Source organism: Cantharellus anzutake (assembly GCF_015039405.1).
Source record: "Cantharellus anzutake strain C23 chromosome Unknown EI90scaffold_1, whole genome shotgun sequence".
Taxonomy (NCBI): domain Eukaryota; kingdom Fungi; phylum Basidiomycota; class Agaricomycetes; order Cantharellales; family Hydnaceae; genus Cantharellus; species Cantharellus anzutake.
The window spans coordinates 55545-67477 of NW_024066951.1; the positions used below are offsets into that span (position 1 = coordinate 55545).

Genomic DNA, 11933 nt, shown 5'->3' on the forward strand with positions numbered 1-11933 from the left:
CTTGCAGAAGAGAACTGGAGGAGATCTACCCACGCGGTATTTATGTGACTGGCCCCTGATATCCCGTGTAGCAATAACTGATAAATCAGCAACAAGAATATTGGTATCGGCGGTTCACGCATCAATACCGCCTTATTTACTTAGAAATCAAGAATAAATATCATCAGTCTCCAGCAATGTGGTCGAAGAGAAGGTTAATCCTGGGCGCATGTGCAAAGGTCGAAGCTGCTCATTCAATGACGGCTGGGGTGGCACGTTCACTGCATAATTTCAACATGCACTTCATAGTACACAGAAAATTTAGACACATCGTGCAACTGTGACAGCTACATCGCGCGCATTGCGGCGTAGTTCCCAGTCTGAGATACTCCATAAGCGCATGTACAAGCACCAACACCTCTGATTAACCATCATCGCCAACACAGCAAAATATGCCCCGGAGAACGAAAGAACGGCCTGGCCAGGGCTCACGAAGGGAGATATCCTTCTCTCAACTCCTGTTCCAACCGCTTCACCTCTTCCGCACTCGTTGCCCTTGCCAACGCCTCTCGAATGCGATTCTTCTCCTCAGCCGTCATCAATCGACCACTGGCGCCTGGCACGAAGGTCTTGTTGCCTGCAGTTGTTCCTTTACCTTCAGTGTTGACACTGGCTGCTGTTCGTGTCTGTGAAAGAGTGGTGTGGAGAGATGTAGGGAGGTTATCCGGTGTCAAGAAGAGCTGACGAGCAGCTTTACGTTCCTTGATGAGATGGGAAATTTTCCAAGTTATTCACAAGACGAATGGGAGGGGAAGGGGTACAGAAGGTGGAAAAAGTGATTAGTGGATGCAAAGTTCAAGGAAACGAAAGTGTCCACTTTATCTTTGATTCGCTCAAAATCGAGAACGCGAAGAGAACGGCAGTTGAATATCACCCACTGGCGATACCATTTCTTTTCTCGGACTGGGCAGCCCAGCAAGGCTAAATACTCCAATTTTGTGCATTTCCCCAGTATCTATAACCGGGTGAGGCCCCCCGCGTCAACGAGATAATTAGAAGGTGAAAATTGGGGATGCACCTCCAGATCGCCCAGTTCCGCAAAAGCATTATTCGTCAAGGTGAGTGTTGTTAGGTTTGGAACACTCGTAGGTATGGATGGGTGAATGGAATGGATCGAGTTGTTGGCGAGAAGGAGCGAATGTAGACGGGGCGAAAGAGGGATGTTGCCTAGCACTGTGATGGCATTGTCCGTTAAATCGATCGTGTCATGTTGATCCTATCGCAGCGCAAAATTTTAACGCAAGTAGTATCACAGTATGTTATCAGCCATATATGTTCAGGTTGTCGCAACGCCAGCGTTAAATGAGTGAATGAGCTGCTGATGTGCCAAGAGCCACGGACTACTCACTCTAGTAACACCCAAGTTCTCGATAGCAGGTATCATATGACCTTTAGGTGGTCACAAATAAGAGAAAGAGAAAGATGAAATTCTCTAAAATCTCATTAACAAAAGTGAGCAGGTGCGCACCTCGAAGGTCAAGTTGACGATCTTTCAGAGTGTTTAAGTAAGAAGGAGAAGATGCTATGAGCTCGGGCGTGAGTTTCATTTTCTCTTACCCTGCTTTGAAGAGCAACGAGTGCAGATGGGCCTGAAATGCACTTTTGGCTACGGTGTCGCGTCGCAAACGCGAGGAAACCGTCTCGGGTGTTGCCGCGGAAGGCACGGCATCGAACCAGGGGATGGAAAAAAGGTGGTAACGAGGGTCTTGAGGCGGCTTTGGATGCTCCTGAGGCATTCAGGGTTAAGAGCCTCTTCCGTTGGTTGTGGAAGTTCAAAATGCCATGAGGACATGCGCAATCGCGGCAAGGTTGTCACATAGCATCTGTTGTAACATTCTCTCTCCGTCTGTACATGCAATGTACATATACAACAGAAAAACCTCTGGGCTAATACATCGAATAATTTTCCTCTACGCCGCACAATTCTCGTAAAAAGAGTTGAAAAAGTGAACGTTGCTCGGAGTGCGAATGATCCCAAAAAGGCAACAAACCTCGTGACCTCTATAGCACGTTTCGAGAAATAAACCTTTCAATTTTGCTTCCATCATCCTCATCCTCTCGACCTATCACTCACTCCTTGACTCTTACTTCCAACCCGACCTAATCCAACTCACTCCTCGTACTCGGGGGCTGATTAGCTTTTTAACCTCTTCCTCTCAACTAACGTGACCTGCAAAAAAGCACAATATGAGTGATACGGATTCCTACCCTACTGGGCCCAACGGCTATGCACCTTCAGGCGTTAGCAGCCCTCTCAGTGTCGCTGGGACTGCCGGTGGCGGCATGGGTTCTGTCCCCAATGGAGCCATCGTTAGGAAGAAGTTGACTGGCTACGTCGGTTTCGCCAACCTGCCCAATCAAGTCCACAGGAAGAGCGTTCGAAAGGGCTTCCAGTTTACTTGTATGGTTGTCGGTGCGTACCTGCTCCCAACCGTCACACCGCTTTTGAGGGAAGACGAGGGTTTGACTGGGCTTTGCAGGGGAGTCGGGTTTGGGTAAATCAACTTTGATCAATACTCTATTCAACACCACCCTCTATCCCGAGAAGGAGCCGCTTCCACCCAGTGCAGAGCGCCCGAACACTGTTGCTATCGAGAGTATCAGCGCAGGTGCGTTGGGATTATTTTCCTTATCATACGCCTGTTTGACAACTAACTTGGTAGACATCGAGGAGAACGGTGTGCGTCTGCGTCTCACTGTCGTCGACACTCCTGGTTTTGGTGATTTTGTTAACAACGACAACAGGTATATCTTTGCATTGTGCATGATGCTACGTAATTACATTCGTTCAACTACACAGCTGGAAACCCATCGTCGAGAACATTGAAGCTCGTTTCGACGCCTATCTCGAACAAGAAAATCGTGTAAACCGCCGCAGTATCGTTGATAACCGCGTCCATGCCTGCTTGTACTTCATTCAACCCACAGGTCATGCGTATGTCTTCGCAAGTTTCTTCATCGAACGTAATTAACCGAACCAATACTTTATTACCTCATCTTGGGATTGGATTAGATTGAAGCAGATTGACATCGAGTTCATGCGCCGTTTGCACACCAAGGTTAACTTGATACCCGTTATCGCCAAAGCGGACACGTTGACGGATGATGAGGTCCTCGCCTTCAAGCAACGCGTAAGCACTTGCACTACATCTACCCTGCCAAACCTTCATACATACGTTATTTCCTCGGAAAATCCGCTTCACATACCTTCTCTCCCACGCCGCTTGCGGTGAAGGGGGGGCGGCTTTCCATCTCGTTCATTCGTAATAAATTGCGGTCACTGATGAGCAAAAACTTGACGAACACGTCATGGGTTGTTGCCTGTTCGTTCTTTGTCGTTTCTAGGTGCTGGCGGATATTGCCTACCACAAAATTCAAATTTTCCAAGCCCCCATCTACGACAATGAAGATGAGGAGACAGTTGCTGAAAATGAAGAAATCGCTGTACGTTTCTTATGCCCTTTCTGTTTTACTTTCTGAATAAATCAATTTGTGTAGTCAAAAATTCCATTCGCCGTTGTTGGGTCTAACCAAGAAGTTCGCTCTGCCGATGGGCGTATTGTCCGTGGGCGCGCCTACCCATGGGGTGTGATCGAAGTAGACAATGAGGACCACTGCGATTTCGTCAAACTTCGTCAAATGCTCGTGAGGACATACATGGAAGAATTGCGCGAACAAACCAACTCTGTGCTGTATGAGAACTACCGGAGCGAGAAGTTGCTCGCTATGGGTGTTACACAGGATACATCTGTATTCAAGGAGATCAAGTGAGCGTGCCTTCGTCCCTGCTGTCCTGGATACATTGCTTACAGTACTTGTTACCCAATCCCGTAGTCCTGCCGCAAAGAGTGCCGAGGAGCGTGCACTACATGAGGGTAAACTCTCAAAGATGGAAACAGAGATGAAGGTGGTCTTCCAGCAGAAGGTCCAGGAGAAGGAAGCCAAACTCAAGCAATCCGAGGAGGAATTGTACGCACGGCATCGCGAGATGAAAGATGCACTTGAGAAGCAACGTTTGGAACTTGAGGATAAGAAGCAGAGGCTTGAAACTGGTCGACCCCTCACCCCCGAGAAGAGCGTACGTTTTGTTTCCTCTTCGTCGTGCACAAACCCTTATTGAATTGTGATCATTTTTTTCACAGACCAAGAAGCGAGGTTTCCTCCGTACATAAGGCCTCGTCGCTTGGTTTCGCGTGTGCTTTCAGATTGTCGTTCTTCTCTTTCGTCCATTCTATATTGCATCAGAAAGAATGTTCCTCTTCTTTTTAATCTGTTCCTGAGAATCCTCAGTTCTCTCTCCATTCCTCCGCCTTTCACACCACTTATCTCTCTTTCGATACCAAGACCCAATCGTTGCCCACTGACGGAATTTTTGGTTCTTTTTTCGTCAACGTAACGTAACGACATCACGCTCCTTGTTGGCCAGCTATTGCTAACGTCCTCACTTGACGTATTTTCTCTTTTCCTTATCAACGTTTGTCCCTATTCGCCGTCGACTATGTCTTTTTTTCTCAACGGGTTCCCAATTCTCCTGTCGTTACAATCGATTGTCCCTTTCCTTGACTGATTGACTGATCTTAATTATTATCTATGATCTCTGAAGGTGTGGTCGATCAAGCTGTAAGGGTTGCGAGAGGGTTTGTTGAGTCGGAAGGGTCGAATCGTAGGGTTTTGGGTGACCCAAAATCATGAATAGAATGAAATTTGACCTTTCTCCATCAGTGCGGCTTCCCGAGCTCGCTGCGCAAGGGAAACATCGATACAGGATATTATCTGGGGTAGAGTCGTGTGGACTGGATCCTCGGGGTTTGTGGTTTCGGGGGGAGGCTTTTGAGGACAGTAAATGCATGGAGGGTCAGATCCTGGCAAGGGTAAATCAGGCGGTGATTGTCGGCGCCTATTTGTTCAGCTCAGCAACCACCATCAAGAGGCGCAAAGCGCAACGGCAAGTGTCTATTCTTATACAAAACACATCGGGTCCCGTATTCCATGAGAGGAACGGACAATCTTGAACCCGAGGGTGGCTGAAATGCGCGCGAAGGCAATTTGATGGTAATAAACCGTCACTCACGGCTCTTATTGGAGCAGAATCCCTAGAGGTACCTGCACTCGACCTGGAGACCCAGAAATAAATGAACTGCATAATTTCCGTGCCATCCCCAACACAACCACGGCCCGAAGCTGTGGATGACCGTTGCATGAAAGGATGTGTTCGATGAAGGGCACCCAATCGCCGAACGCCATGGGCATTCCCTATGTCATGGCAGCCCCTTAGTCTAATAAAAAAAACTCCACTGGAGCCGATGCAACCTCTGTCTTGTGATAGCTGTCCTAGAAGGAAGATATTGAAGGGAGAGTTGTGGGTTGCACCACGAAGAACGAAAATTCCACACTCTCGAGAGAAGCTTTAGAGACCCCCGGCGCTAAGTGAGAGACTGCATCAAGATAGAAATGACAGAACAAAGCAATGTGACAGAATTCGTCCTGTGCGCATGGAGCTGCACCTCAAAATCGGCCTAGGAGCCACGGAGTTTCAGTGGGTATACGGAGCCCGGCCCGGATCCACACAGCGTCTGATCGGCAGGGACAAGAATGCGTTCCTACGCAGTGGCAACTCTCAGGCATCTGTACCCAGGAATGCACAGTTTGAACTTATCCAACCCGTTAAAATACTTCCAAGAGCCTTGGCCCCCCGGCCTGTGGACAGCCCACGCAAGCTGTAAAGGTCGGAAAACTAAGAATAAAAAAAGTAAAAGCCAAATAAGAGGCCGATTCCGGATTCGAACCGGAGTTGCTCGGAAAGTCCGATATTATCAGAACCGAGAGTGATAACCGCTACACTAACCAGCCAACTCGCTATGGTGCTCCAAAGGGTCCATCTGTATTATTTTATTTCTTATCAGCATTGCGAATGATGTCACATTCAGGGTTGGGCAGACAGACGCACAGAGAAATGATAGACGCCCCATCAGACGGTCGTCCACGGTCTATAACATTTGTAAGACCTGAACATGTGACTGTACAGCGGCTGCTGAGTAGGTCCTCGAACAGGCATGTCCCCGCTTTCATCTGGTCTCCAGTGTTGCACATGACGATTCCGACTTGGGTCAATTGTCTCAAAGATCCGAAGTATGGAGGTAAGGTAGACGGCGTCATCGGGTTTAATAATGGGGCCACACGTCTGCTATGCTAGAATCAAGCTCCTGATCCCACATTTGTGTCACGAGATTTTGAATTTCCGTCTCAGCTGTTAGGTTCTCCTTTGCCTGGAACCAGTAGAGATCCCACTCGCTCCTCAAACTTTGAGAGCAGTCATAACAGTGTTGTGCACTTTCATACATATTGTTCTATTCGTGTCGATGTGTTTTACATGTATTTACACGACAATTATATCTTTAGAGTCACTACCATCCTGACTGAGCCGCACTGATGTGCATCTTCAAACTTACGTTACTTTTGCTTGCAGCCGCTTGCTGAAAACATGCTAGTACCCACTGCCCAGCAACACCACACTTTTAAGCCTGGGACTTCAATATGGCAATCAGCCAAGCGGTTTGAAAGCAAAGATGCTTGAAATTGTGGGAAACTACGATACTCCTGAGGGATGGCAGTTGGGTGTGAAAGTTCGGGATCCAAGTGTCCTGATCCCTGTCTGAAGATGCAGCCGAAATGAGCACCGCATGCGCTTCCGGTGAGTACCTTGAAGTACATGCTGGCGGTTCAGTTCTAATCTGATGGTAGAGACCATGACCATCTTCTCTACTGAGAGCCGATTATGTGGGGGGCCTTTTATGTCCCCTGTTACTGAGAAGAACCGTTCAGTATCGGCAGAGGTGACAAAACCAAAATTGCACATTTTGCAAGTGGATAATCCTGCAGTGCATTGAGCCATGCTGAAGGGTTCGAATCCTGTGGAATATTAAAAAATCAGAGCGTTAGTGTAATAACTGGGATCTGCTTGCAAAGGCTATTGCAAGTCCAGTCTACCTGGATATCATGAGTGGAGGCAGAGGGATGAGGAGATAATGGAGGGGTAGCAGCGGGGGAGATCCGAAGCAAAGGGACATCGAGTCGACGTTGTTGAGAGGGAAGCCAAGTTTTTCCCGTTGCGCGCGTCTCTGTGCTTGCATGCTCACAAACTCCAATATGGCATGCAAGTTGTTTAATGGATCCCTGAATCTCACTACAAAGGGAAATTGATATTATAATCAGCATGAGCGCGAAGTGGGTGGATGGATAGTTTGCCTTCTTATGCGAAGTTCGTTGTGCCAGCTACAGAATCATGGAAATTTTGTCAAGTTAACTGAGCATCGATGCAAAAGTTGCATTTGTGAATACTATGACTTTTGTTGTTGTTGTTCCCATGGAGGTCAAGAAATCATTGCCGTAGGGGGTTTCTGCGGCCCATCTCAGGTGTTGACTCAGTAGAGGTGAAAAACAGATATTAGAAGTGTCATATAGAATTTAGCATTCTCGAGCACAGGCAGTCACCGACCAGGCAGCAGGCGTCGCTCACACATTGCCGCAAAATGAACAGTACATTAAATTTCTCGCGAGAGGATGACCGTGCATGACATTGGTGTAACGAACGATTCGAAGCGCAGTCCAGTGCAGTTGAAACGAACAAATGTCTCCTTGTTATGAGCGCGCATGCTACACCATCAGAAGGCAGGAAGCGAGCTGTGGAACAACTAGAAATCGGATATTCACAAATGAAGGGACATGGTACCGATCACCGCCACCCCTTCCTTGAACAACAATTCCATTCCATCACGGGGAACGTCTACACCTTCATCGTCGAACGCATGGAGGTCAACATGAAACTTAAACTCCATTTGAACAGAGAGTGAAGGAAGACCATGGCGAAAATGAGACTCTGGGGATGGTGAAAGGGCACCACAAACGGGGACGCTTCGATCAAACGCGGAAAAGATCCGTTGCCGAATAGAACAAACGAACGAACCTGAATACACGGATATAAATTGACCCATTCATGGCGTGATCGATGAGGTCTATGAAATGCCCGCGCTCGACTAACGTAGCCGGAGATATGAACGACGGAAACACCCCTTCCATGGCACTCCCATATAGCGTGGCTCAGTGCAAAATTGAGAGGAAAAACGAGGGGCATTTTCGGGGGACGAACCTCAGTTGAATGAGTTGGATTTATCTGTACGACCTTGACTAAGTTTTGCGGTCTTTCACCAAAGAACCTACTACCATATGAAAATGCGGAAGGCCCAGGTTCTGAGCTGCGCAATGCATTCCCAGATGAGGTGCCCAAATTGTAAGCCTTGCGGCGCAACGCAACACTACGTCAACACGTGCGATTCGGGTTAAAAAACTTGCTTGATAGTTAGCCCGCTGTGCTTCTGAGAGAGTGAGTAGTTAACATCGAGAACGAGAAGGGGGCAGGGTGGCATCCATCCAAATCACAAGGAAACAATGTGTCCGAACAGATTGGATTGTGATTGGACATGATTGAGAACATTTGAGGAGTGACGATGTAGTGAATGCGGCAGCAGATGTGAACGCCCGCTGAGTGGTGAAGTGTTGACCAAATCCAGAAAAACAGCCAAGTGCCGACCGCGTTGGTGATTGTGCCGACGGAAACTTGACATTGGACATTGTCGTTCAAGTTCTGACCAGCACGCTATTGATTACAGTCCACTATTCCCAAAAGCGTAACAAGCAGGCTTTGGAACATCGTAAGGGAAAGCAGAAAATCGAACGAATTGGAGATACCCGTCAATGTGGGGAAATTGGGAGCAGGCGTTCGCGCATGCAGTATATCATTGAATAGCAGTCGCCATTAACAATATGCCGTACAAGTTATAAACGTGTACCGTTGATCGTTAAAGGATGTGAGAAAAACCCCGCGGCCGAAAGCGTCATTGGCGATGGAGGGGTCGGCAGCGGCAGTCCCAAAAAGGGATGAAGCTTGGGACCCTGAGTTGTCCGATAGGGCGAGCGTTTGGGGGGTAATTGAAGAATCAAAGGGCCGACAGTGCAACCGGAATAGGGAGGCCGGCAGATGAGGAAAATTAAGTAGAGCAACCCACGTGCGAACACAGAGGTTGAAAAATACTACAGGTTTGCCAGTTGGCGCATGGTTCGGATGGGAGCGAGCAGGACCTCGGAAAGCAATGAAATATGCAACAATGGAGGACTTCTTTACACGGACATTCAGTCTACGGAAATTTGACAGGCCGATGTCTGACCATGTGACCGTTTGTAAGTCCAATATTCGGTCAGAAAGGGTGAGTGCATTAAAGCGAGATCCGCGAAAATCTGACACCAATGGTTGACCTGGTTCCCGCTTGCGGCGGGTTGGCTGATTAGTGTAGCGGTTATCACTCTCGGTTCTGATGATCCCGGACTTTCCGAGCAACTCCGGTTCGAATCCGGAATCGGCCTGTCCTTTTGGAAATCCCCTTTTTGGCTTTATTAGACAATGATATAGACTGGTGGACGCCGTCGGTTGCAGTCCCAGCTGGAATCCTGCTTCATGGTCTGCTCACGGACACAGTAATAGTGTTACCGTGCCCATCAGCCGTGGGGACATTTCCACCTCCAAGAGAGGTGTCTGAGCAGATCCACCCCCTGCACCAGTTGAAGGGCCAGCGGTGCCCTGGGGATCGAGTGGTGGGTTACGTCTGAGCCCGTCGATCCCAGTGCGAAACACATCTCGCCAGCACACAGTGGCAGAGGCTGATCGTCAAAGAAAGGCCCCGTTTCCATGGACTCATTCGAACCGATGAACACGTACTTATGTTGAAAATTCAACAGAAAGAATAGTAATGGACACAGAAATATTCCATTCCTCGGTTCGTGCCCGACCGATTTGGCGAAGTTGGGAACATAACCTCGCTCACGAAGACCTTCCCACTTGGTGTTTCCGTCAGCTCGGAAATAGAAAGAGGGCCAAGAATAATGAACATTCCAATGTTCTGCTTCGGGGATGATGTGTGCGTGGGCGCGGGAAGCTCTGTTCAATCACAGACAACGTAAACCTTTCCGACCATACACACATCCCGGCGATCAATCGCAGCACTTGACCCCAAGGTGCTGGAGCCCTGGGAGATCCAAAAGGCGCTAGCCTCATGCCTGAATCCGGTGGAAACTGCATCAGGTAAAGACAAAGGATAACTGGTTGAAACTTGTCATGTTTAACGTGATGACCTAGTTTGTAGGACTCGTCCAATCGATGGCCACCGATTGATCAGGATAATAGTTATGGGAACTAGTGTATGCAAATGCGTACGTACCAGTAGGACGTCGTCGTCGTGTGAATGTCAGCCACCATGTCATATGTATGCTCGAATCGGGTCTCGGCTTACATAAGCTCAACGCTTGCACCTGGGCTGCAAGTTTCGACGGTGCCGAACCGATGGCTCAAATCGCATCCGCGGTGTCTTCTGCATCGTCTTCATTGAACCTATCACTGTTGGTCTGAAAACTGGACAAGTGAAACTAGTATCTTATCCGTCTCTTCACGTCCAGGCACCCCCTCCCAATTCTCAACGTCTCTGAACACTTGACGCGCCTCAAACTACAGACTGGACTGCAGAATCCTTTCAGTCAGAGAGCCTCCAGTCATTTACAGTGATAAGTGTGGTATTGATTCTATTCCAGTTATCGGCGCACTACTTGGAACTCAAAATGGACGAGACGTCGAAATCGTGAATTCATTCGATCTCATAACGAACGCCGAGCCGGGTAAAGATCTCGGATTCGGTGAAGCCGTTGGTATCCAAGTTGAATCAGGCTTCTTAAATGAGAGAAAAGAACAATGCAAGTGACCCCGTCATTTGAAGTTTGATTGGTTGTTCAATGTTACCGTTTTCATCCTGGCTATTCCAGATAAACAAGTTTTTCCCAACCTCGATCTCATCGGATGGTACACAGTTGCTGCAGGCCCGACCCAAGCACACGCTGCGATTCACGAACAGGTGAGAGGCTCTGCCCACGGCGGACAAGCGCTTACACCCTGCATTCTAGTTCACTGCTTTCATTACCACCCCTCTACTTCTCATTCTTTCACCTGGGTCACAGTCAGAAACAGGTGGTCTCCCGATAAAGGTGTATGAAGCAATAGTGGAGATTAAAGATCGTCAAACGCGTACTGCTTTCGTTCCTGTACCCGAAAAAATTGAGACTGGTGAAGCAGAACGCATTGCCGTTGACTGGACAGCACGAGGAGGAGAGGGAAGCAATACATGTCAGTACACTACCGCAATTTGGTGCGAGCAGCTGAGCTTTACTTTCTCAGTGGCTGCCCACTTGCAAACCCAGCGAACTGCAATCAAGATGCTGTACGATCGTATCGTTGTCCTCGTGAACTATGTCTCCGGGGTGATTGCAGGTATGTGTGGTCAAGTTGTTTTAATGTGGGCGGCACCAAATTACGCATTCAAGGCTCGGCAAAGAAAGATTATGATGCGTTGCGTGCATTGAACTCTCTAGTTGCGTCCCTTCCAGCGAGCGAACATCCTGAGTTCAGAGAAGAGTTCGATACTGTACGTTTCCACACTCCCTCTTTTGCGTTAGTCGATTATAATAAATATCATGCAGGAATATGCGGACGTCCAACTCACGGCATTACTCGCTACCCTCACCAAATCAACCCTGCAACTCAGTGAAGTAAGCACACTCTGACATCAACTAGCTCAACCTCACTTCATGTTCCTCAGATCGTCAACAGTCACATTCTCCTTACCTCGTCTGAGGGACGTGGAATGGGACGAGGCAAGGGAAGCTCACAAAGGATGCCAACAAATCTAATGGTGGGACGTGGAGGCAATTCGGCACTGTTGGGCGACTGGACAGGAAGTGGGGCCGCTTCAGCGACTTCACCAATCACAGGCTTCAGTCAGTTCCAGTGATGTGATCAT

The 11933-nt window shown here is 48.4% G+C and overlaps 3 protein-coding genes and 2 non-coding genes across 5 annotated transcripts; 3 read left to right on the plus strand and 2 right to left on the minus strand.

Annotated features, from left to right (window-relative positions):
- Positions 1-210: 210 nt before the first annotated feature.
- EI90DRAFT_2963622 (leucine-rich repeat-domain-containing protein) lies at positions 211-1628 on the minus strand. Its single transcript, XM_039055461.1, has 6 exons — positions 1597-1628; positions 1508-1528; positions 1388-1428; positions 1058-1255; positions 857-994; positions 211-740 (listed from the first exon to the last, which is right to left on the minus strand). The coding sequence occupies exons 3-6, from the start codon at positions 1421-1423 to the stop codon at positions 468-470; spliced, it is 645 nt and encodes a 214-aa protein (XP_038923656.1). The 5' UTR covers positions 1424-1428; positions 1508-1528; positions 1597-1628; the 3' UTR covers positions 211-467.
- Positions 1629-2043: 415 nt separating this feature from the next.
- Positions 2044-4469, plus strand: EI90DRAFT_1028 (cell division control/GTP binding protein). The gene is made up of 9 exons (XM_039051424.1): positions 2044-2440; positions 2520-2648; positions 2703-2784; positions 2840-2974; positions 3053-3170; positions 3385-3483; positions 3538-3806; positions 3874-4117; positions 4182-4469. The coding sequence occupies exons 1-9, from the start codon at positions 2227-2229 to the stop codon at positions 4209-4211; spliced, it is 1320 nt and encodes a 439-aa protein (XP_038923657.1). The 5' UTR covers positions 2044-2226; the 3' UTR covers positions 4212-4469.
- A 1335-nt stretch (positions 4470-5804) lies between these two features.
- Positions 5805-5889, minus strand: EI90DRAFT_t19. The gene has a single exon. It is a non-coding gene; the product is annotated as a tRNA-Gln (tRNA).
- A 3482-nt stretch (positions 5890-9371) lies between these two features.
- EI90DRAFT_t1 lies at positions 9372-9456 on the plus strand. Its single transcript has one exon. It is a non-coding gene; the product is annotated as a tRNA-Gln (tRNA).
- Positions 9457-10372: 916 nt separating this feature from the next.
- On the plus strand, positions 10373-11929 carry EI90DRAFT_3278433 (maintenance of mitochondrial structure and function-domain-containing protein; the record flags this gene model as incomplete). Its single annotated transcript, XM_039066613.1, has 10 exons — positions 10373-10485; positions 10543-10619; positions 10675-10833; positions 10903-10991; positions 11041-11260; positions 11312-11404; positions 11458-11558; positions 11614-11682; positions 11733-11772; positions 11793-11929. The coding sequence occupies exons 1-10, from the start codon at positions 10430-10432 to the stop codon at positions 11927-11929; spliced, it is 1041 nt and encodes a 346-aa protein (XP_038923658.1). The 5' UTR covers positions 10373-10429.
- Positions 11930-11933: the final 4 nt, after the last annotated feature.